At 53.1% G+C, this 24495-nt stretch overlaps 1 protein-coding gene across 2 annotated transcripts; it reads right to left on the bottom strand.

The window, feature by feature from the left end:
- Window positions 1–10515: 10515 nt before the first annotated feature.
- On the bottom strand, window positions 10516–24342 carry DECR2 (2,4-dienoyl-CoA reductase 2). Of its 2 annotated transcripts, none has more exons than XR_004381275.1 (9): window positions 24204–24342; window positions 16617–16685; window positions 15445–15496; window positions 14747–14882; window positions 13192–13316; window positions 13027–13120; window positions 12716–12820; window positions 12036–12203; window positions 10516–10917 (listed from the first exon to the last, which is right to left on the bottom strand). XR_004381275.1 is itself a non-coding variant. In XM_032846015.1 (9 exons), the coding sequence occupies exons 1-8, from the start codon at window positions 24281–24283 to the stop codon at window positions 12036–12038; spliced, it is 879 nt and encodes a 292-aa protein (XP_032701906.1). In that variant the 5' UTR covers window positions 24284–24342; the 3' UTR covers window positions 10516–10917. The 2 variants fall into 2 exon arrangements, 1 of the variants encoding a protein (XP_032701906.1); XM_032846015.1 differs by having other exon boundaries at window positions 12036–12253.
- Between the last annotated feature and the right edge of the window lie 153 nt (window positions 24343–24495).

The raw sequence follows: 24495 nt of genomic DNA, 5'->3' as shown, positions 1-24495 counted from the left end.
GCGCGGGCCCATGGCTGCGGCGCGGCGAGCGCGGGAGGGCGCTGAGGCGGCGGCGGCGGCGGCGGGGGCGGGGGCCGGGGGCGGCGGGGGCCAAGCCGGCAGGCGCCGCGGAGGCCTCTGAGGAGGACGGCGGGGAGGCCGCGGAAGAGGAGGTGAGATGCTCGCGGTACCCGAGCGAACGCCGCCGCCACCGCCGCCGCCGCCGCCGCCGCCGCCGCCGCACGCGCCCCGCCTTCCGTCGGGCCTGACGTCAGCGCGTCGTGGCGCCCGCAGGCCCCGCCCCTCGCAGGCCTTCCTTAAAGGCGGGTGCCGCGGCGCGGGGGCTCGCGGCTGGTGGCGGGGTCGGGAAGGGGGCTTTGTGTCCTTCCCGCGGGCGGTCGCGTCTGGTCCGGCCCGGGACCCTGGGGCCGGGACCCGGGGCCGGGGGTGTGTATCACCACCCGGGCGCGCGCGGCGCGGTGGGTCATGCGGCGCCGGGCACGGGGGAGGACCGCCGGGTGGGCACCTGTCCCGACAGGGCCGGGTCCCGCCTGCGCGGACGGCGGAGCGCGGGGCGCGAACCTGCTGGGTCCGGGGGAAGCGCGCGCGGCGCTGGGCACCGCCGGCGGGGTCGGGTGGACGGCGGCCGCGGCGCAGCGGGCGTGCGACTGCCCTGCGAGCGCGAAGGAGCGCCGGGCGAAGCGCCGGCCCCTGTCTTGGACCCGGCACGAAGCTCCGTTCCATGGGTCCTCGCCGGGCCGCCGTCGGGCCTCCCCAACACGGTCTCGGACCGCTGACGTCCGCTTCTCTAGAGGTCGCCGGTGTCCGCGGGGACGCCGGGCGCCCGAGGCGCGAAAGAGGAGACTTGCTGGTTAGGAGCAGGTGAGCCGCGAGCCGCAGGCGGGCGAGGGGCTAAACTTAGCCTGTAACGACGTGTGTCAGGGGAAGGCGTGAACTGGTATTTTTACCGGCCGTGGGCACCAGCACCAGATACGTTTCGTAAGCAGCTCTGGCAAGAGCCGAAGGAAACCGAACCTCCGTTTCCAAGTGTGCAGTGGAACAGGGCGGTAATGACGTGACTCACCCCCCACGACAAAATCCCAGGGCTCGCAGGACCAGAGTTTGTAAGGTCGGCGTTGGGAACACAGAGCCAAGGGATCCTCCTCCCCAAATTTATCAGTTCCTTTTGGGCGCTGTGTGCTCTCGTGAGGAAGATGTTAAGTTCAGAGGGGAAAAAAAAAAAAGAATCGTCCCCAGTTTTGGCGACGTCTAGCTGATGTCTAGCCGATGCACTTGGCGGGACATGACTTTCAGAGGTAGGTGCAGTGACGTGTCAGCCTCGCTCTACAGGAGTGTCAGTGTGGGCGGAGGGAGGACAGGAGCCCTGAGGAAGTAGGACTCCTGCTGCTGCTGTGCCACCACGGGAAGAATCTGCATGGCCTGGGTGGCTGACAGGTCCCCGTGGAACCCCAGCATGCATGGCATGCACAAGCCGGTCGTGAAACAAGTGATGAGTTCCATGAGCACCTGGCCGGCTCCGTCAGCAGAGTGTCTGACTCTTGATCTTGGGGCCTGGCGCTGGAGCCCCACATTGTGTGCAGACATTACTAAAAAACTGGCAAGTTCCCGGTCAGGCGCTCCAACGTCTCCCAGCATCCCCTCCGTGGCCTGTGGACGCGTTCAGTGGGTAGGATTCCAGATGAAATGGATTAGCTGGGTAGAAGCCGCCCCTGCTGCGGCTTCAATGTGCTCCTCCACACCTACCCTATGCACATTTTTTGAGGACTTATTTATTTATTTTAGGGGGGAGGGGCGGAGGGGGAGAGAATCTTACAGCAGACTCCACACTGACTGCAGAGCCCAACAGTGGACTCAATCCCACGACCCTGAGTGATCTCAACTGAGCCGAAACCAAGAGTGAGATGCTTAACCAACTGTACCACCCAGCTGCCCCACAATACGTGTTCCAGTTGAACCTGGTAACTGTTACTCAGAAGAGGAAGGGAGGGTAGGGTTCACCTCCCATCAGTTGGGTTTGGGGTCTGGGTGAAAGTCTGCGAACTCCTACCTCTGTGACTCTCCTTTTGAAAAGTACTTAGATAACCGCTTATCTTAGGAACTCGCCAAGCAGGTGGATTTCCTTGACCCCTCTTCCTTGGTGATCTTTGGCTTGTAGGGAGAGGGGGGAAGATGAAGACCAGCGATAGATAGACAGATAGACGGACGGATGATAGACAGATAGAAGGTGAAGATGAGCAAGATGACTCAGCAGAGTCCTGGCACAGCCCTGGTGTACCTGCCAGGGGACCTGAGGGAAGGGGGTTAAGAAAACTCACTTGGAAGGTAAGCTGGTCTCTTCCAGGGTAGGACTCCTTCATCACCTGGATGAGATCTGGCCATGGACAGCAGGAAGAGGAGGGTGACAGGCAAGGTTCAATTTGATCACAAATCTACTTTAAGAAGAAAGTATTTTTAAGCTCAAACTCATGACCCCAAGATCAAGAGTCACACATTCCTCTGACTGAGCCGGCCAGTCATCCCACAAACCTACTTTTTAATGCATGTGCTTAAAAACCTGGAGGAGATACGCCAAAATTATAGTAGCCATTTACATATGGTTTCCCCATCCACGCTAGTCCTATGAACTTAAAATGCATCAATCAGGGCACCTGGGTGGCTCGGTGGGTTAAGGCCTCTGCCTTCAGCTCAGGTCATGATCCCAGGGTACTGGGATCAAGCCCCACATCAGGCTCTCTGCTCAGCAGGGAGCCTGCTTCCCCTTCCCCCTCTGCCTGCTGCTCTGCCTACTTGTGATCTCTGTCGAATAAATAAATAAAATCTTTAAAAAAAATAAAATGCATCAGTCAGTTAAGCATCCAACTCTTGATCTTGGCTCAGGTCATGATCTCGGGGCCATGGGATCAAGTCCCACATTGGGCTCCATGCTCAGTGGGGGGTCTGCTTGGGATTCTCTCTCTCTCCTTCTGCAGCCCTGCCCTGCTCATGTGCTCGCTCACTCTCTCTCTCGAATAAATAAATAATAAATAAAGAGGCATCATGTCTTATTTCAACTTCACTGGGTGTTAGTGTGGTTGAGTGTTTCTTATCGCATTTACTGACCACCTGGGATTCTAAGTCCATGAACTGCCCAGTCCTAGTACTTGCTTGTTTTTCTACCGGATTCTCTGACTTTTTCTTTAGATAAAATTCAGGGGTTTTTTTTCTAAGATTTTATTTATTTGAGAGAGAGAGAACATGAGCAGAGAGAGGGGCAGAGGGAGAGGGAGAAGCAGGCTCCCTGCCGAGCAGGGAGCCTGATGCGTGGCTCGATTCCAGGACCCTGACATCATGACCTGAGCTGAAGGCAGAGGCTTCACCAATGGAGCCACCCAGGCGCCCCTAAAATTAGTTATTAATGTTGCAAATGTCTTCTCCTTGCCTGGGGGTTGGGGCTGCAAAGAATGAATGGGGGGGCACAATTTAGTCCATAATAACTTGAAAGAGACATTTAGAACAGATACAACTGACCAAGGACTGGTTTCCAGAATATGCAAAGATTTCCTCAAAAAACACAAGAACAGCAACCCAGGAGAAAAAAGAGCGATGAGTGACAGTGAGCAGTTCCGGAGCAGGAAGCGCAGGTCGCCGTGTGCACATAGACGGGGGCTGGACCCCATGAGTAATCGCGGGGACGAGCAAAGGGACCACTTGACACCAACCGGAGTAAAAATCACGTCTGATACTGGCAGAGGACGGGGATTCGTGTTTCTCAGACAGCTGAGGGTCCGGGTGTGCAAGCACACTTTCTCTAATTAATCTTTTAAAAAGTGGAGTGATGGGGCACCTGGGTGGCTCAGTGGGTTAAAGCCTCTGCCTTCGGCTCAGGTCATGAGCCTGGTGTCCTGGGATCGAGCCCCACATCGGGCTCTCTGCTCTGCGGGGAGCCTGCTCCCACCTCTCTCTCTATCTGTCTGCCTCTCTGCCTACTTGTGATCTCTGTCTGTCAAATAAATAAATAAAATCTTAAAAAAAAAAAAAGGTGGAGTGATGATGAGAACCCAGATCAGAGAATTGGGCGGCAGATTCTTGGGGCGTGGAGAAGACCCCCTCCCAAGGGGTCCTTCCCTCATGAGCCCTGGGGGCCAGGCTGGGCTGCTCATCGGTGCTCTGAGCTAGCCCTGCACCCCAGAGCTCGAGATCCAGGCAGGAGCCAGCCAGTGGTCAAGTGGGAGCCCCGTGCAGGGCACTGTGGGACAGGGGTACCCCAGGAAGGCTGTGAAGGGGGCCTGGAGATGGACACAGGAGAGAGGCCGAGCTCTATTCCAGGCGAAGAAGGCACCTGCCACAGATCTCTGAGGAGACCAGGGTGAGGAAGGAGCGGGAACGCCAAACAGCCTAACTTGGTGCCCCAGAAAAAGGGATCCCAGACCCAGCAGAGGGCCCGGAGCCCCTTCCTCCTGTCCCCGCCTCTCGGGTAAGGGTTGGCTCCCCTCCTCCTCACGCAGCCTCTTCCCCCACAGCCACCCAGTCTGGTCGGCCTCCTCCTGGCTGGTCTCTTCCCTGCCCTCCCAGGCCCTGAGCTGTCACCCTGGCCGGGTCACTTGGGGACAAGGGGGCAGGTGGAGATGAGAGGCGATTAACAAAGCGTGGGAGGGAACTTCTGCAGGCAATGGGCGACTGTGGTGGTGTTTTCATGGCTCCAGACCGAGGTCAGATCGCCTCAAATGATACACCTTACGTATGTGCAATTTAGCGCATGTCAGCTACAAGTCAGTCAAGCTATAAACAACAGCTTCAGGCCAAATGTTTACTTATTTACTTGAGAGGGAGCGAGCACGAGTGAGGGGAGGGACAAGCTGACTCCCTGCTGAGCACGGAACGGCCACTGGGCTCAGTCCCAGGACCCCGAGATCGTGACCTGGGCCGAAATTGAGAGCCGGATGCTCAGAGGACTGGGCCACCCAGGTGCCCTGGGACAAAGACTTTTAAATTACAATTTTGAAAACCAGATTAACGTTTTGTGTTCGGTAAGTACACTCAGAAGGAAGCCAATTTTCAGTGTAGATCACACTCTCCCCAGTAGCGTCCTGTAGTTGAGAGCACAGAGCCACACTTGTGTTTACTGATATTTTATTCGGTGGGGAAGGATTTTTTTTGTCACCTTCAAATTTAGTAAAGTACATTTCTTAGAGTAAAAATAGAACATCAGTTTGTAAAAGCACAATGTAACTCCTCCTGACTCAGCCTGGGTTTGGGTGATTTTCTTACTTAAACATTTCCCTCTGAAGTTGCGGGCACCTGCTCTCGTCTTCCCATGAAGACAGGGCTCGCCCGTAGCCTCCTGCCCAGAGCACACTGTAGCCCACAGTCTGCACCCACCCCCTCTCCCCCAAGGCCAAGACCGTGGCCAGGGAAATGGGCATGAGGAGCCAGCAGGGAGAGGTTTGTACAGGATTCAGAACTTGTTTTTTTGGCCTCAGGTCATACTTTCTGAAGTTCCCATCATCCTTTTCCCACCGTGTAAAAATTGTCCAAATTATTGTGTGATGGTGGAAGAGTTAAAAGTTAATTCCGTATAATTTTGTTGTTTTATTTAAATTCAATTAATTAACATACAATGTATTATTGGTTTCAGAGGTAGAGGTCGGTGATCAGTCTTATGTGACACCCAGTGCTCATTACGTAATTCTGTGTTTTTCTGATGGACATTTCCCAGCCTTCATCAGACACCTGCTGGGATGCCTGGATGGCTCAACCAGTTGAGTGCCTGACTCCTGGTTTCCGCTCAGGTCATGATCTCAGGGTTCTGGGATCAAGCCCAGCATGCTGGGCTGTGTGCTCAGTGGGGGGGTCTGCTTGTCCTTCTCCCTCTGCGCCTCCCCTCACTTGTGCTCAATCTCTCAAATAAATAAATTAAATTTAAAAAAAAAGAGGGGTGCCTGGGTGGCTCAGTGGGTTAAGCCTCTGCCTTCAGCTCAGGTCATGATCTCCAGGTCCTGGGATAGAGCCCGCATCGGGCTCTCTGCTCAGCGGGGAGCCTGCTTCCTCCTCTCTCTCTCTCTGCCTGCCTCTCTGCCTACTTGTGATCTCTGTCAAATAAATAAATAAAATCTTAAAAAAAAAATAACTGTCAGGTACTGTCTCCATGAGATGCTTTGAAATATGGATGTGAGGACGTGCTCCTCAGACTCCAAAACTTGACAATAAAGTTAGCCTCTGCAAGTTCAGTTAATGAAATCCACACCGATAACATTTGTCCCCTGAAGAATTAATGCAAGATTTAATCAAAATACATGAAAAAAGAGTTACGGACTCCTCAACCCGTTGTCAAGGTTCTATGGGTCTACTCACAGAGACCTGTGCCAGAGTCCACAGAGAAATAGGAAATGCACCAATTCCCTGCCGGTGTGGGTCTGTTTTGCCGAGGCACCAAGTTAGAAAGAGCTGGAAAAAGGGAAGTCTGGGGAAAGGTTCAGTCTCTCCCACGGTCCCCAGGACAGAAGAGCTGAGTTGGACAGAGCCCTAGTCCTGAGGTGTAAGGGGGGACGTAGACAGGGCATCAGAGCACGCAGCCTCTGCCATCTTCCAACTGGCCCTTGGGCGTCACCAGAGAGGGGCCCTAAGACCCCTGGTCACAGGAAAGGAGTACGGGTGTGCGCACACGTTACAGCATGGCGGGCGGCACATCAGACATTGGTGAATTTGCTGGGTGAGTCAGGGTCCACATGGGACGGTCTGCTAACACGCACTTTCTAGAAGTAGCCCCTCTCCGAGCCCACGGCTGTAACGGGAATCGTCTCAGAAGGACACCATGCCTAGCTGCAGCAAGACTGAGTCTCTGTGCAGAGCCAGGAATGGGCAGGACCCTCCCCTGGACACACAGCATAGTGTGGGCCCTGACTGCTGGGCCGCAAGCTGGCTCTCACCCATAGGGTAAGGACAAAACAACATGAAGATAAGACGGAGGAACATTTGCTGAGCCTCAGATTTTTTTTTTTTATATTTTATTTATTTATTTGACAGAGATCACAAGCAGGCAGAAAGGCAAGCAGAGAGAGAGGAGGAAGCAGGCTCCCTGCTGAGCAGAGAGCCCGATGCGGGGCTCGATCCCAGGACCCTGAGATCATGACCTGAGCCGAAGGCAGAGGCTTAACCCACTGAGCCACCCAGGCGCCCCGCTGAGCCTCAAATTTTGTGGATTCTCCGAGATTCATCTTCTCGCTCTTCCTGATTTACTCAGAGATCCCCCCTGTACAGATGTCAAGGTGGAGAGAAGATTGGAAGTCAGAGTCAGCGGTGCTCAGGGCTCAGTCCGCTGCCGGGTGCTAGGTCAAAGCAGGGACACGGTGCACCCTTGGCAACTGGGGAGTGTCTGAGCGACAAGGTCTCCCTCAGCCTCTTCCACCTTTCCTGTGCCGTTGGGGTGGCCTAGCCCTGGCAGATGCCACCGCGCACAGGGCAGGAAAGACCCTCTGTCAGGGGGAGCAGACAAGGTGAATGTCCAGAGATGGACACCGGGACAGCAATGCGTGGCACAAGTCCGGCAGGGGGAAACCAGCATTCGTGCTTGGGCCTTTCCAAGGTGACACAAAGGACAAAGCTAACACAGGCCAGCCGCGGTCGAATTTTACCAAGCTTCCATGAAACAGGAGTAAACAGAAACTCCCCAAACTAGCCGTCCTTATTTCAGACAATTTTAAGGGTTCCTTGGCTCTCTGACAGATCAAGGCAAACACACCCAGCTGTCCAGGGCCCCATACTGACGTCTCAGGGGCGACCGCGTGGTTCACGACGCCAGAGGGCGGACAAGCTGGGAGGTGCTCGTTTATCCAATCAGCAGCCGAGGCCTGCCACGCTAATCAAACTGTGCATCTGCTCCCAGACGTGCGTGAGATGCGGGAGAGGCTGGAGGGCGGCAGCCTCCTGGTGGTGGGCAGCCCTCTGCCTCGGCTGGGGTTTTCCGGGGCTCACCCGCTGAAGGGGGAGCTCAGGGTTGGAAGGCCTGTCGATCAGCTTCCGCAGCTCAGGTTTCAGAAAACTCTGACAATCTCGCCCTTCCTTTCAGAGAACCCGGCAGTCCCTGGGGGAATTTAGAGACGGCCTGTGTGAAAGGGGAGAAGCAGCTACTTCTCCGCCAGCCACCACGGAGCCAGAGTGCCCCGCTGGGACACCAGCACCCCCGCCAGTCCCCTCGCCAGCCGTATCTGAGGCCCACCAGCCTAACCCCTGGCCCAGGGGTGCCTCCGCTGGTGCCTGTGAGCAAGGAGCCCCAGCAGCTGCCCTAGACCCAAGGGACAGCCGGGCTGGTGCAGGAAACCAAACAGAGAGGACCTATCTCGCAGCCAGCAGAGCATCACAGGCAAGCCATTGTTTCTGGGCACTTCTGGAAGAGACTGGCATTTGATCTGGTTGCCTGAAAACGGCCATCAGCAATGCGGGTGGCACCACCAATGCGATTGGCTGATGGCCCCAGGAGAATGGAAAGGCAGAGGAAGGGCGATGCACCCCCCCACCCCCCTCTGCTTGAGCTGGGATGTCCATCTTTTCTTGCCGGAGCATCTGTTTCTCAGACCATCGGCCACCAGTGGCTTTCTTGCGTCTGCTGCTTGCAGATGGGAGATGGTGGGACTCCACAGTCATGGGAGCCAATCCTTATAACAAGCCTCTTTGTATCTATCCATCCATCTCCTGCTGGTTCCGTATCTCTGGAGAAGCTGACTGAGGCAGTCATTAAAGTCTGCTTTCCAGCCTCAGTCCTCCTGGAACAAAGCCACTGTGGGGTCGCAGAAGGCGGCCTTGCTGAACCAGACCCCTCGTGGGACCAGGTTTTTACCTCAACTGTGAGAGACCCAAGCTTCACAGGCACCACAGCATGTTCGGCACCATGCCCCTGGCCACCCCCAGGGCCTTCCTCAGGGAAAGGTGGCAGCCCAACCTAGCAGCTCTGACAACAGCCTCTCTCTCACTGGCCAACCTCCCCAGTTACCACTCTCTCTGCTTTGGTTTTCCACTCAGGAGCTTGAGAAGGACCCATTTGTCTGCCTTGCTGCTGCGCTCGATGCCCATTCTGGTCTCCATGATAAGAAACACCTTTATTTTATTATTATTATTTTTTTTAGTGGGCTCCATGCCTAGCACGGAGCTCCATGTGGGACTTGAACTCAGGACCCTGAGATCAAGAGTTGGACGCCGAGTGACTGAGCCCCCCAGGCAACCCGTGAAGCACGTTTAAGTACCAAGGGCAGGGGACCCCCTCTGCCAGGTGGCCTCTCAGCTGCCATCCTTCCCCGTGCATCTTGAAAGCAGAGAGGGTCTCTTTTCCCAGAATGAAGGGCCTGGGACAGGGGACACGTGAGCATGGCGGCTGGGGCACGGGGCTCAGGCTCGTCCTCTAACGGCAACCACCCGGGGGCAGACCAGGACCTCGAGGGGCCATGTAGCCCCCTTGGGGACCGGGCTGGTGGGAGCACACCCCGCCCCCGGGGAAGCAGACAGCCTCCCCTTGCTGCAGGCTGGGCTCCACCTGCCGGGGGATGGGGGCTTCAAGGACTAGCTGGGAAGAGGTTTCTAAACTCACAGAAAAAAGACGGGAAAGAAGCATCCCCATCTCGAAATGACTAGGTCACACTGGTGATTCCTTTAAAGCATCTTCCTTTTCCTTCTACAAACTTTCCCGAAGTCCAGTGAATTGTCTCACAGTAAAAAGAGTGTGTTTTAAGGACATGCATTTTTTTTTTAAGATTTTATTTATTTATTTGACAGAGAGAGAGATCACAAGTAGGCAGAGAGGCAGGCAGAGAGAGAGAGAGGAGGAAGCAGGCTCCCTGCTGAGCAGAGAGCCCTACTCGGGGCTCCATCCCAGGACCCTGGGACCATGACCTGAGCAGAAGGCAGAGGCTTTAGCCCACTGAGCCACCCAGGTGCCCCTAGGGACATGCATTTAATGGCACAACGCAAACTGGTGGTACAGATAGGGAGGAGGGCGCCGCGTGCCCGGCCAGACCACAGCTCGGAGCGCCTCCCGTACAAGGGCACCTCAGAGCTTCTAACAAACAGCACAGAAAACAAATCCTAGGGTTCAAGGGGTTCCCTTAGGTCCTGGCCTGAATGGCAAAGAGTGATCATCAAAGGAACAAATGAGAGGCTAGAATCTTCTGACCCCTCTGGGCCCATGAGGGTGCTGGTGACAACGGCCAGCAAGTCAGGCTAGAAAGTCAGGCCCTGAATGGCACAGGACTCGATCCCCTGGGATATCCCAGCAAAGGACAGACTCCAGGGCAGGTCGGGGGACACCCCAGTCCATGTCACCAATGGCTGAGAGGGATGGGTGGCCCCCAGCCAGGGGATCCCATGGTAGTCCAACACCTTGGCGAGGAGATTCAGGATGCCAGGCCTGGGGCGGGAGGGATCAAACATGCTTCTCTAGCCTCCCTGGTCTGGCTTCCCCTTGTGGAGTAAGATCCCCAAGGGGAAGAGCAAGGAAGGGAAGACGGGGGGCCTGAAACACCCTGCTTTCTGCAAACAAGCAGTAGGGCCACCACAGGGGACACAGGCAGGAAGACAACAAAGGCCTCCCAGGCTGAGGCGAGGCAGGGCAGTTGGGGGAACAGCCACAGACCGCAGGCCAGCTCCCGAGGGAGTTCCAGAACATCCCAGTGCCCCTGACAGACATCCACAGGGTGCAGGCCAGCGAGCAGGGGCCTCATTGCCTGATCACTCCCACCTGAGCGCGGGAGACAGGGCTGTGGGGAGGGAATGTGGACACAGCAGAGTTCCCAGAGGATGGGCCAGTGTCCGGCTGAGATGCTGCTGAGACTGTCCGGTGTGGCGGTGGGAGGCAGCCCTGCGAGGAACACGGCAGGAGCCATCCCAGAAGTCCTCGGGAGACGGTGGACCAGCTTCCTTCAGAACACTTCCTTTGCTTCAGGCATCCAGGGCCTGTCAGAAATGACGGCAGATGCCAAGGTCACAGGGGCAGACCGAGGGGCACCAGCTTCCGCCTCCTACACTCGCCCTGGACAGCACCCGAGGGGCCAGTCCAGAGTAGGAAGAATGCTGCGGGAACCCCTCAGTGCCCGGAGACGGCGGCGGCAGCCGGGCCCCGTGTACCCCTGGGTGGCAGTGGTATGGGGAAAGTGGGGGACAGACACTGTCATCCCTTCTGCAGTCTCCCAGAGCTCCCCAAGATGAGTGTTCCTCATCCCAGTGACTAGGGACCAGCCTGGGGCCCACACCCTCCCGCTGCCTGGCCGCCCACATGCCAGGGGCCCTGAGAACGTGTCTGTTGGCAACCAAATCACAGGAGGCTTCCGAAGACGGGCTTCTCAGCATCACCTGTGTGTCAATAAACGCGCCTCCGGGAAAATTGCTCCAACCATGGCTTCGTGGTGTGACCATATGCTGTGAGCCTCTGGGTGTCCCTCCACCACACCCACCCCAGAGACAGGACGGGAGCTGGTCATGGCCCTACGGTGCTTCTGCCACCAGCCCACACTGGGAACCCAAGAGGCTTGGGGGACAGAGGAGCTCAGAGACCCAACCACATCCTCAGCCTTCTTCCGAGGAACCCGCTGCTCAGAGAAGCAGGGTCCGCAGGCCTCACAGGCTGGCCCCGGCATGGGGTTAGGGGGAGAGGAGTGGAAGGTAGAGAGCAGTGGCAACCCCCCGTCCTCACGGCCCAGCAGGCCCTCAGGCCTCCACAGGGGGTCACTAGTGGAGCTCCCAAAGAGAGGGGTTCCCATCCCCGGCAGGCAAGCCATGCCTGTCCTGATTTGCAGGGAGACCTGAGGTCTGGGGTGCAGCTCCATTGGGCTGGGCCCCTCCCAGCACCACTCATCTGTTTAAGAAGGCCCCTCCCCAGCCCTGTCCTACATACAGTTTGGTCTGTTGGGGTAGCCAAAACCCAAAAGTGCCCAGAACAGTACTAAAAATATACCCAAGGGATTCAGGGGAGACACATCAGGGCCCAAAACAGTGAACATCAGCCCGTGGATGGGAGTTTCAGGACGGGGCCCAGGGACAGAGTGACCCCCCCGAAGGTGAGGGCAGCACATCACCTAGAGCTTAGCAGAGAAGGACGCGAAATCTGCCAGCAACTTGAGGTCGTTGGGGAATGTCAGCCATGCCCCGCCGTCAACCACCAGCACGGCGCCCGTCACGTAGGATGCCAAAGGGCTGGCCAGGAACAGCGCACCGTGGGCAACCTCTGTCTTGTTGCCCAGCCTCTGCAGGGGGATGGCCAGGGTTTTCGTGCCCACACTGGCCTGGGAGGTGACTGGAAGGGCAGAAGGAGGCTTAGCCCTGTGAGCCCTAGGCCCCAAGCCCTCCACTCTCCTCTGCCCAGCTCTCCCTAAAGCACACCCAGGAGCACTGGGGGCACGGTTAGTCCTACCCCGGCAGAGCGGGAAGGCAAGGTCTGGCCATGGCCGCGGGGCCAGCACGTAGCTCTGACGCACACTCTGTCAAGGTCCTAGAAGCCCTAATGGGTGCCCCCCTTTGTGTCTGGCTCATGTATCGAGGCCAGAGGCTCTGCGGCCTCTATCTCCAAGGAGCAGCTGCCCACATCTGGCCGACCACTAATCTCTCACAGGCGTGCTCCCTAAGAACGGCCAAGACTTGGCTTGAAGACCACCTCTTTGCCGGCCCTGGGAGCCATGAGGAAGTGGTCCTGTCCCAGCCAGGTGGGAGAGGGTCCCATGGAGGCACTGTGGGGCATGGGGCTCCCCAAGGGGCTTACCCAGCCGCCGGAAGCCCTCTGTGCCACTGATGGGGCCGGGGGCGAGGCTGTTGACACGGATGTTCTGGGGACCCCACTCCACAGCCAAGTGCCGTGTCATCGCATCTGCAGAGAAGACAGGAAGGCATGAGGGGAGACACAGGGCTGTTCCACTTTCTGGGATGGCTCAGCTGTGAGCCGGGGCTCAGGGCCACACCGCTCCACTGCCCACCGCTGGGCCTAGCTTCACTAGGACACTACTGGCTTCCAGGGACAGGCAGGGGAGGGACCCAAGGGAGCCCAGGCAAGCAGAGCAGAGGGGGTGCCCGTACCCACAGCCGCCTTGGCCGAGCCTGCATGCACTTGAAGCACCTGCCCCCGGGTCCCCAGGGTTGCAGTGATGTTCACGATCACCCCTCCATGGTCCTGTAACACAAAGGGGCGTGCAGTGAGCGGATGGCCAGAGGATACGGCTCCCGGGCAGAAGGGACACTCACCCTGAAGAACTTCTCATAAAGCACACGAGATGCATTGAAGGTGCCCAAGGTGTCGATGTCCATCACGGTCTTGAAGGCGTTGAAGGACAGCGCGCTGGCGGGGCACAGGAAGTTTCCAGCTGCACCTTCAGGGCGCAAGAAGACAGCAGCTGGCGTCCCGGCCCCGGGCAGTTAGGACACATGCACCCTCAGGGTGGTCCAGGCTGGACAGGGAAGGGGGGCCTGAGCACTTGGGTAACCTCTTGAAGGACGGGGCAGGATGGGTATCATGGGTTGAATTATGTCCCTCAGAAACACATGCTGAGGGGGTGTCCGGGGCACCCGGTCGATGAAGCACCTGACTCGATTTCAGCTCAGTTGTGAAACTGAGCCCCAGGTCGGGCTCTGCATGGAGCATGGAGCCTCCCTAAGACTCTCTCTCCTCCCTACGTCTAATAATAATAATAATAATAATAACAATAATAATAATAATACTAGTGATAGGAAAGTCTGCTTCTCCCTGTCCCTCAGCTCCTCTCCCTGCTCATGTGCGCACGCTCCCTCGCTCTTGTCAATAAATAAAATCTTTAAACAACAACAATAATAGTTTTTACACACATGCTAAAATTCGAATCCCTGGTGTGTGTGAATGTGACCTTATTTGGAAATAGGATCTTTGCGGATGCAATCGAGTCAAGAGAGGTCACCCAGGGTCAGGGGCCTAAATCCAAGGCCTGGTTTCCTCCTAAGAAAAGCAGAAAAGACACAGAGACGCATGGGGGAGGCCACACAGAGAGGCCCCAAGCCAAGGGGCGCTGAGGACTGCCAGCAACACCAGAAGCTGAGAGAAAGGCCCGGGACAGACCCTGCCCAGGACCCTCCAACACCTTGGTTTTGGATTTGTGCCCTCACGAGAATGAGAGAACATGTTTCTCCTGTTTTAAGCTATTCAGCTCGTGGTGCCTTGTTAGCTGCAGGAAACCAACACACCCTATGTTTTTAAAAGGGAATTTCAGGGTGCCTGGGTGGCTCAGTGGGTTAAACCATTGCCTTCAGCTCAGGTCATGGTCTCGGGGTCCTGGGATCGAGCCCCACGTTGCGCTCTCTGTTCCGCAGGGAGCCTGCTTCCCCCTCTCTGCCTGCCTCTCTGCCTGCTTGTGACCTCTCCATCAAATAAATAAATAAAATCTTAAAAAAAAAAAAAAAAGGGAATTTCAGCAAAGAGTAAACCTTGGTGGTTAGCAGCATGGACCGCACTGGGACATCAACTCCAGCGGACGCGAGCTGCCCACACCAGGGGCGCTGTGCGCGGACATGTGGAATTCTAGGTACCAGCTGCTCTAGTTCCCTGTAAAGCTAAAACTTGACTTAACAAACTGTCCATTTCTTTTCTTTTCAAAGGGAGAATTTTGGGCCATGAGAGTGCTCTGACTCCCAGGATCTCCACTTGGGCCATGACCACACTGACGGGGACCGAGCCTGGGACCTGGAACAGGAGTTCTGGGGCTCCTGGGCAGGGAGGTCTGGTACTGCCCACCCATGAGGAGCCCCTGGGTGTCACCCAGCAGCCACTCACAGTTGACAAGAATGTCGATCTTCCCAAACTCCCTCAGTGCCTGGTCCACAGCAGCTGTGACGGCAGGGAGAGCCCGCACGTCCAGAGATAAAGGGAGGCACCGCTGGCCGGTGGCAGCAGCCAGCTTTCTGGCAGCCTAGAAGCCAGACAGAAAGAGAGGTGGGCAGCAGCCCAGTGGCTTCTGAACCTGATGAGGGTGATGTGGCCAGATGATGCTGGAAAGCCAGGGTTTGCTGCTGGACCCCACTTTGGGAAGGCATAGCTGGCAAGTGGCCACTCTGTGGGGCCACAGCCCCTAGGGGCCACTCTCTTCCCCTGTCCGTGGGATTCTCCTTCCCTATTACCCTCCAGGCCACTGGTCCTGGTCATGGGTCAACGGCAGCTCCAGGTGACATCTGGACCCTGCCCAGAGACCAGCTGTGGCAGCGGCGAGAGTCTCCTCCCAGGTGCATGTGACAGGCAAACCACCCTCAAAACCTTTATGGGCTGAGAGCCCTCTCGGAGCCACAGAACTACCCACCCAACCACAGAGCCTCCTCCCAACAAGGAGACGTTAAGAATCTGGGGTATCCTTGGGAGGCACTTGCACCGAAGCTGCCTGTTTGCTGAGGGAGCAGGTTTTGGTGTCACCATCTTCTGGGCCTCAGGACCTCCCAGAGCCACCCATGGATGGGGTGGACACAGGAGAGACCCCTCACCTTTGACACTCTTGGAAGGCTTCTGCTGGCGATGACTGTGTGGCAACCATGCCTGCAAAGCCAGAGGGCAGGCGTGAGGGCACCAAGGTGCCAGGGACACACCCAGGTGACCTCGCACCCACTGCTCTAGGCGGAGCTCCTTTCCCCCAGGGATCTCAGGCTGAAGCACCAGCCTAGGGCCAAAGCACAGCCTGCAGAGAGCACAGGGGCTTGAGCAAAGCTGAGTGGTGCCCACCCTGGGGTCTGCTGTCTGGGTCTCTCTGGCATGGGGTAGCCCAGCCCCGGAGAGCTGTGGGCCCTGCCCCCAGCAGCACCTGTGCAGCGCTGCAGCAGCTGGGAGCCTCAGATGCACAGCCCAGGCGTCTGCATGGGGCCTGCTGGGTTCCCCTGGCCTCTCACTGAGGTTGGAGTGAAGGACAGGGAGAGCCCATTCTGAGGCCAGAGTACCCTCCCTGCCTCATCTCCTGACAAAGTCAGTCTCACAGGAAGGCCAGTAGCTACCACCTGCTAAGCAGATCCCACCTAACCCAAGAAATGACCCTCAGCACAGCTGGCTACACTCTACTCAGAGAAGCAACATGCACAAAGCCACCAGCTTGGAAAATGAATTCACCTGCGACGGATGAATCCCCACATCTCATCTAGTGAGACCTACCCCTCTGGTATGAAAAGTGGGGCCCTGGAGAAAACTGGGAAGGGATCCCTAGGATATCAACAGGCTTTCTCTTTCCCCCAACCCAATCTAACTCTGGCCCTTTCCTGGGTGGGGGTCACAAATGGATGACATGGACATAAGCTCACAAATCTCATGTCTCAAGAGACACTGTGCTCTGCACACTGCTGGGGTCAACTTGGCTCACCCCAACCCCAGCTTGGCAAAACCCCAGGGAGCCTGGCAGTAGAGTTACCTCAACCTGTTGAACCCTTCCTCTTTGTACAAGTGGGGGTGCTGAGGCCAGAGCCATAGTCTCAACTAATCTCTAGGAGGAGAGCACAGAGTCCTGCCTCCTCCGGGAAAGCATGTGACCCCATTCAGATACTCTCTGATAGCCTGTTGCTTGGAGCAGCTCCTGCCACCCAGGAGCATCTTGCCCAGGGTCCAGCAGAGCCCATGTAAGGCGGAGTGAGTTTCAGGGGGTAGGAGAACACAGAGGACACAGAGGAGAGCTCACCGCATAAAAATCTCAGCAATCCGGAACCCGATCCCAGAGCCACCACCTGTGATGAAGGCCACTTTGTCCCTAAGAAAACAGGAGACACTTTAAAGAGATAGATCCCAGGGGGCTTGGGTGGCTCAGTGGGTTGAGCCTCTGCCTTCGGCTCAGGTCATGATCTCAGGGTCCTGGGATCGAGCCCCACATCGGGCTCTCTGCTCAGCGGGGAGCCTGCTTCCTCCTCTCTCTCTCTGCCTGCTTGTGATCTCTGTCAAATAAATAAATAAAATCTTTTAAAAAATTAAAAATAAAAAAATAAAGAGATAGATCCCTACTTTTCTAATAAATGGACCAAAATACACACAGGTTCCAGTGTATTGCTCGGCTCTCTACACCTGTCTGATTATATTCTCTCTCTTTCTCCCTCTTTTTTTGATTTTGGGTCTCTTGATTTATTTAATGTATATTTCTCTGAGATCATTCTTAGCATTTTAGCATTTTATTTTCTCCTTCATCTATTCTTCTCTGGACAGAAAAACAAGACAGAAAAACTCACCTCAAAAAAGAGAACGAGAGGCAGTGCTGACTGGCAGGACCTAATCAGCGTGGGCATCAGTAAGACACCAGAATGAGCATTCAGAAGAGCAATTGTAAAGATACTAGGTGGGCTTGAAACAAGTGAAGATACTACAGAATCCCTTTCTGGAGAAATGAAAGACCTAAAATCTAAACAAGTCAAAATCAAAAAGGCTATTAATGAGATGCAACCAAAAATGGAAGCTCTAACTGCTAGGATAAATGAGGCAGAGGAGAGAATCAAGGATGCAGAAGACAAAATGATGGCGAACACAGGAACTGAGAAAAAGAGATAAACAGCTACTGGACCACAAAAGGAGAATCTGAGAGGTAAGTGATACCATAAAGCAAAACAATATTGGAATAATTGGGATCCCAGATGAAGAAGAAAGAAAGAGAGAGGTATAGAAGGTATATCAGAGCAAATTATAGCTCCCAATGTCCCAATCTTGCAAAGGAAACCTACATTCAAGTCCAGGAGGCCAGGAAGCCCCCCCCCCCAAAATCAATAAAAGGAAGTCAACATCTGCGGAAAGCAGCTCAGGACAAGAGAGAGAAACCTACAAGGGTAGAAACATTAGATTGGCGGCAGATCTGTCCACAGAGACCTGGAAGGCCAGAAAGGACTGGCATGACCTATTCAGGGCTAAATGAGAAAAATACGCAGCCAAGAATACTTTATCCAGCTAGGCTGTCATTCAGAATAGAAGTTGTGATCAAAACCTTCCTGGACAAACAGAAACTAAAAGAATTTATAATCACCAAACCAGCACTACAAGAAATATTAAAGAGTATCCTTTGAGCAAAGGGAGAGCTCAAAAGTAACAAAGACCAGAAAGGAACAGAGGCAAATACAGGAACAGCAACTGTACAAGTAATACAATGGCACTGAAGTCGTATCTTTCAATAATCACTCCGAATGTAAATGGACTAAATTCTCCAATCAAAAGGGGATATCAGACTGAATAAAGAAAAAAAAAGAAAAACCCGCAAGACCCGTCCATATGCTGTCTATAGGGCACTCATTTTAGACCCAAAGACACCGCCAGATTGAAAGTGAGGGGGCGGGAAACAATTTACCATGCTAATGGACCTCAAAAGAAAGCTGGGGTACCAATCTTTCTATCAGATAAATTAGATTTTAAGCCAAAAACTATAATGATAGATGAGGAAGGACACTGTATCATGCTTAAAGGGTCTGTTCAACAAGAAGATCTAACAATTGTAAATATTTATGCCCCTAACATGGGAGCAGCTAATGATATAAACCAATTAATAACAAAATTAAAGAAACATATTGATAGCAATACAATAACAGTAGGAGACTTTAACACCCCTCACTGTAATGAACAGATCATCTAATCAGAAGATCAACCAGGAAACAAGGGCTTTAAATCACACATTTGGCCCAGATGGACATCACAGATACATTCAGAGCATTCCGTCCCAAACAGCAGAATACACATTCTTCTCTAGTGCACATGGAACATTCTCCAGAATAGATCATGTCCTGGGTCATAAATCAGGTCTCAACTGGTACCAAAAGACTGGGATCATTCCCTGCATATTTTCAGACTGCAATGCTCTGAAGCTGGAACTCAATCACAAGAGGAAATTTGGAAAGAACTCAAATCCATGGAGGCTAAAGCACATCCTACTGAAGAATGAATGGGTCAACCAGGAAATTAAAGAAAAACTGAAAAATTCATGGAAACAAATGAAAATGAAAACACAACTGTTCAGTGGCGCCTGGGTGGCTCAGTGGGTTAAAGTCTCTGCTTTCGGCTCAGGTCATGATCCCAGGGTCCTGGGATCGAGCCCCACATCGGGCTCTCTGCTCAGCAGGGAGCCTGCTTCCTCCTCTCTCTGACTGTTTCTCTGCCTGCTTGTAATCTCTGTCAGTCAAATAAATAAATAAAATCTTTAAAAAAAAAAAAAACACAACTGTTCAAAACCTTTGCGATACAGCAAAGGCAGTCCCAAGAAGAAAATATTTGGTGATATAAGCCTTTCTCAAGAAACAAGAAAGATCTCAAATACACTACCTAACCCTACACTTAAAGGAGCTGGAGAAAAGAACAGCAAATAAAGCCTAAAGCCAGCAAGAGAAGAGTAATAATAAAGATCAGAACTGAAATCAATGAAATAGAAACCAAAAGAACAGTAGAACAAATCAACGAAACCAGTTCTTTGGGAAACCAAAGAACCAGTTCTTTGAAAGAATTAAAAGACTGAAGAGCCCCTGGCCAGACTTGTCAACAAGAAAAGAGAAAGGACCCAAATAAATGAAATCATGAATGAAAGAGGAGAGATCACACCCAGCACCGAAGAAATACAAACAATTATAAGAACATATTATGAGCAACTATACGCCAACATATTCGTCAATGTGGAAGAGATGGATGCATTCCCAGAAACAGAAACAACCAAAACTGAACCGGGAAGAAAAGGAAACCTGAAGAAGCCCACAGTCAGCAGGGAAATTGAAGCAGTCATCAAAAACCCCCCAGGAGGGGCGCCTGGCTGGCTCAGTGGGTTAAGCCTCTGCCTTCAGCTGAAGTCATGATCTCAGGGTCCTGGGATCGAACCCCGCATCAGGTTCTCTGCTCGGCGGGGAGACTGCTTCCCCCTCTCTCTCTCTGTCAAATAAATAAATAAATAATCTTTATAAAAAAATAAATAAAAGGATAATTCACCACGACCAAGTGGGATTTATTCCAGGGCTGCAAGAGTGGTTCAACATCCGCAAATCAATCAAGTGATACAACACATTAATAAAAGAAAGAACAAGAACCATATGATACTCTCCATGGATGCTAAAAAAAGCATGTGACAAAGTCCAGCATCCCTTCCTGATCAAATCTCTTCACAGTGTAGGGATCGAGGGCACATACCTCAATATCATCAAACCATCTATGAAAAACCCACAGCAAATATCATTCTCAATGGGGAAAAACTGAGAGCTTTTTCCTCTAAGGTCAGGAACACGGCAGGGATGTCCACTATCACCCCTGCTGTTCAACATAGTACTAGAAGTCCCAGCCTCAGCAATCAGACAACAAAAAGAAATGAAAGGCATCCAAATCGGCAAAGAAGAAGTCAAACTCTCACTCTTCGCAGATGATATGATACTCTATGTGGAAAACCCAAAAGACTCCACTCCAAATCTGCTAGAACTTGTACAGGAATTCAGTAAAGTGTCAGGATATAAAATCAATGCACAGAAATCAGTTGCATTTGTCTACAGCAACAATGCAACAGAGAAAAAGAAATCAAGGAGTCAATCCCATTTACAATTGCACCCAAAAACCATAAGATACCTAGGAATAAATCTTACCAAAGAGGCAAAGAGTCTGTACTGAGAAAACTATAAGGTACTCTCAAACAAATTGAGGAAGACACCAAGAAATGGAAAAACATTCCACGCTCATGAACTGGAAGAACAAATATTGTGAAAATGTTGATGCTACCTAAACCAATCTACACATTTAATGCAATCCCTATCAAAATCCCATCCATTTTTTTCAAAGAAATGGAACAAATAACCCTAAAATTTATATGGAACCAGAAAAGACCTCAAATAATCAGAGGAATGTTGACAAAGAAAACCAAAGTTGGTGGCATCACACTTCCAGACTTCAAGCTCTATTACAAAGCTGTCATCATCAAGACAGCATGGTACTGGCACAAAAACAGACACACAATCAATGGAACAGAATAGAGAGCCCAGAAGTGGGCTCTGTGGTCAACTAATCTTCAGTGGTCACTGAACTCTGTGGTCAACTAATCTTTAACAAAGCAGGGAAGAATGTCCAATGGAAAAAAGACAGTCTCTTCAACAAATGGTGCTGGGAAAATTGGACAGCCACATGCAGAAGAATGAAACTGGACCATTTCCTTACACCACACACAAAAATAGACTCAAAATGGATGAAAGACCTCAGTGTGAGACAGGAACGCACCAAAATCCTTGAGGAGAACACAGGCAGCAACCTCTTCCACCCCAGCCGCAGCAACTTCTTCCCAGAAACATCGCCAAAGGCAAGGGAAGCAAGGGCAAAAATGAACTACTGGGACTTCTTCAAGATCAAAAGCTTTTAGACACCAAAGAAAACAGTCAAAAAAAAAAACCAAAGACAACCGACAAAACGGGAGAAGATATTTGCAAATGTCTTTTTTTTTTAATTTTATTTATTTATTTGACAGCGAGATCACAAGTAGGCAGAGAGGCAAGCTCCCTGCTGAGTAGAGAGCCCGATGTAGGGCTCAATCCCAGGACCCTAAGATCATGACCTGAGCCGAAGGCAGAGGCTTATCCCACTGAGCCACCCAGGAACCCCAATATTTGCAATCGTCTTATCAGATAAAGGGTTAGTATCCAGAATCTATAAAGAACTTATCGCAGATGCCGAGGTACTTCCATTGGTTAAGCATCTGCCTTTGCTCAGGTAATGATCCCAGAGTCCTGGGACTGAGCCTGGCAGGCATCACGCTCCTTGCTCAGCAGAGAGTCTGCTTCTCCCTCTGCTGGCCACTCACCCTGCTCGTGCACTTGCACTCTCTCTCCAACAATTTAAAAAAAAAGAAAGAAAGAAACTAACTCTAAGAACAAATAATCCAACCAAGAAATAGGCAGAAAACACGAACAGACATTTCTCTACAGAAGACATACAAATGCTTAACAGACATGAAAAAATGCTCCACATCACTCGCCATCAGAGAAATACAAACCAAAACCACCACGAAATGATACCTCACACCAGTCAGAATGGCTAAAATTAGCAAATCAAGAAATGACATATGCTGGAGAGGATGCAGAGAAAGGGGAACCCTCCTACACTGTTGGTGGGAACGCAGGCTGGTGCAGCCACTCTGGAAAACAGCATGCAGCTTCCTCAAAAGGTGAAAAAACAGAGCTATCCTACGACCCAGCAATTGCACTCCTGGATATTTACCCCAAAAATACAAATGTAGTGATCTGAAGGGGCACCTCCTCCCCAGTGTTTATAGCAGCAATGTCCATAATAACCAAAGTATGGAAAGAGCCCAGATATCCACATACACACAATGGAATATTACACAGCCATCAAAAAATTAAATCCCTATGTCATTAATTACCATAAATATAAGTAACATAATATTCCACTAAAAAAAAAAAAAGACTTCCAGAAAAAAAAAAAAGGGGGGCGCCTGGGTGGCTCAGTGGGTTAAAGCCTCTGCCTTCGGCTCAGGTCATGATCTCAGGGTCCTGGGATCAAGCCCCGCATCAGGCTCTCTGCTCAGCAGGGAGCCTGCTTCCCTTCCCCTCTCTCTGCCTGCCTCCATGCCTACTTGGAAACTCCTCGCCCTGTCAAAAAAAAAAAAACTTTAAAAAAAAAAAAAGACTTCCGGGGCACCTGGGTGGCTCAGTTGGTTAAGCAACTGCCTTCAGCTCAGGTCATGATCCTGGGGTCCTGGGATCAAGGCCTGAGTTAGACTCCCTGCTCCTTGGGAAGCCTGCTTCTCCCTCTCCCTCTGCCAGCTGCTCCCCTTCCTTGTGTGCTGCATCAAGTAAATAAATAAATAATCTAAAAAATAAAAATAAAAAAACAAAGACTTCCATGCTGGTTTGAAATACATGGGGCGCCTGGGTGGCTCAGTCTGTTAAGCTTCTGACTCTTGATTTTGGCTCAGGTCATGATCTCAGGGTTGTGTGTGGGGAGTCTGCACGAGATTCTCTCCTTTTCCTTCTGCCTGCCCCACCCCTGTTCACGTATGCACACACAAGCGAGTGTGCACACTCTCTAAAATAAATCAATCTTTAAAATACATGTGTATATTTAATAATAAAAAACTTAAATCTTGGGGCACCTGGGTGGCTCAGAGGGTTAAGCCTCTGCCTTTGGCTCAGGTCATGATCTCACGGTCCTGGGATCTAGCCCCACATTGGGCTCTGCTCAGCAGGAAGAATCCTTCCTCTCCTCTCTCTCAGCCTGGCTCTCTGCCTATTTGTGATCTCTTTCTGTCAAATAAATAAATAAAATCTTTAAAAAAAGAAAAAGAAACTTGCTATTTGCAACAAGGTGGATGGAAGTAGACAGTATTACGGTAAGTGAAGTAAGTCCATCAAAGATAATGACCATATGATCTCACTAACAGGTAGAATTTAAGAAACAAAACAGGATCATGGGGAAGAGAAGGAAAAATAGAACAAGAGAAAATCAGAGAGAGAGACAACCCCTGAGAGCCTCTTAACTATAGTAAAGAAACTGAGGGCTGCTGGAGGGGAGGGTGGTGGGCGGAGGGGGGCATCCGGACGATGGACAGAGAAGGCAGATGATTCGGTGAGCACTTGGAGTTTTAGGAGACTGAGCGCTGATCCCTACCTCTGAAACCAATAATACACTGTGTTCACTAACTGAACTTAAATTTAAAGAGAAAAATTACTCGAAATTTTAAAAAATTTAAAATTTAAAATTTAAGAAAATAAAAAGTCAGAATAAAAATCGCGAAATTAAAAGAGAGAGAGCGCGAGCGATCCCTGCAGACCCGGAGCGGGAGGAAGCTCTTGACCGTCCACTGCGCACTCCCACCGGCGGAGCTGCTGGCCAGGAACACGGTGAGGCTGTAAGGTGGCTCGACGCTCCTTCCTCAAGCCCGCATCCCCCAGCTTCTGGGTCTCCGTGGAAAACGGTCTCATCGCGAGCAGCTCCGCTCAGAGTTCCGAGCTACCGGGCGCCTGAGGGCTCCCGGCGGAGCCGAGACTGCGTCCCGGTCCCGAGTTCAAAGCCCGCGCGGGGTACGGAGCCTGCCCGGAACGCGTCATCAATTCCTCCGCAGAGCGCGGCTCCGAAGACAGACGAGCGCCCCGCCACGGCCCCTGAGCCCCCCGCCCAGGACCGCCGCCCGGAGCCCCCGACCCCAGACACGGACGCGGCCGACAGAGCGAAGCGGCGCAGAGCACCTGCGTCCCCACGCCCCGCGGCGCCCGCGCCACCTCCGCAGAGGCCTCACCGGCCCCCACCCCGGGACCCCCACCCCCGCCCTCACCGGAGCAGGTCGGGGCAGAAGCGATGGCGGTACTCAGGGAGACACTCGTCCTCGCTGACGTCGGGCGGCGGCTGGGCCATGGCGCTCGGTGCGCGCGGCGGGCGACGAGGACGGCTGGGACCGGCCCGCTCGGAAATCCGAGCGCTTCTGACAACCGCCACGCTCGCCGGCCGTCAGCCCCAACAACCGCGAGGGACCAAAGTCCAGGGGGCGGCCCTCGGCCGCCGACGGATCCGCCCGCCCCGCCCCCAGCCACCGCCTCTTCCGCCCAGGACGCCCCGCCCACGGAGCC

The sequence above is a fragment of the Lontra canadensis genome, unplaced genomic scaffold (genome assembly GCF_010015895.1).
Source record: "Lontra canadensis isolate GAN:19392208 unplaced genomic scaffold, GSC_riverotter_1.0 scaffold171, whole genome shotgun sequence".
NCBI classification, from domain to species: Eukaryota; Metazoa; Chordata; class Mammalia; order Carnivora; family Mustelidae; genus Lontra; species Lontra canadensis.
This window is presented reverse-complemented; position numbering and strand designations above follow the sequence as displayed.

Excerpts from the sequence above, each read along its gene's own strand:
- DECR2 (XM_032846015.1), bottom strand. The coding sequence starts at position 24,283 with ATGGCCCAGCCGCCGCCCGACGTCAGCGAGGACGAGTGTCTCCCTGAG. Across the intron at positions 13,317-14,746 it reads GATCGACATTCTTGTCAACT|GTGCAGCTGGAAACTTCCTG; the intron begins GTGAGTGGCTGC and ends TGCGCCCTGAAG. Across the intron at positions 12,254-12,715 it reads AGAGGGCTTCCGGCGGCTGG|TCACCTCCCAGGCCAGTGTG; the intron begins GTAAGCCCCTTG and ends CTGCCCTTCCAG.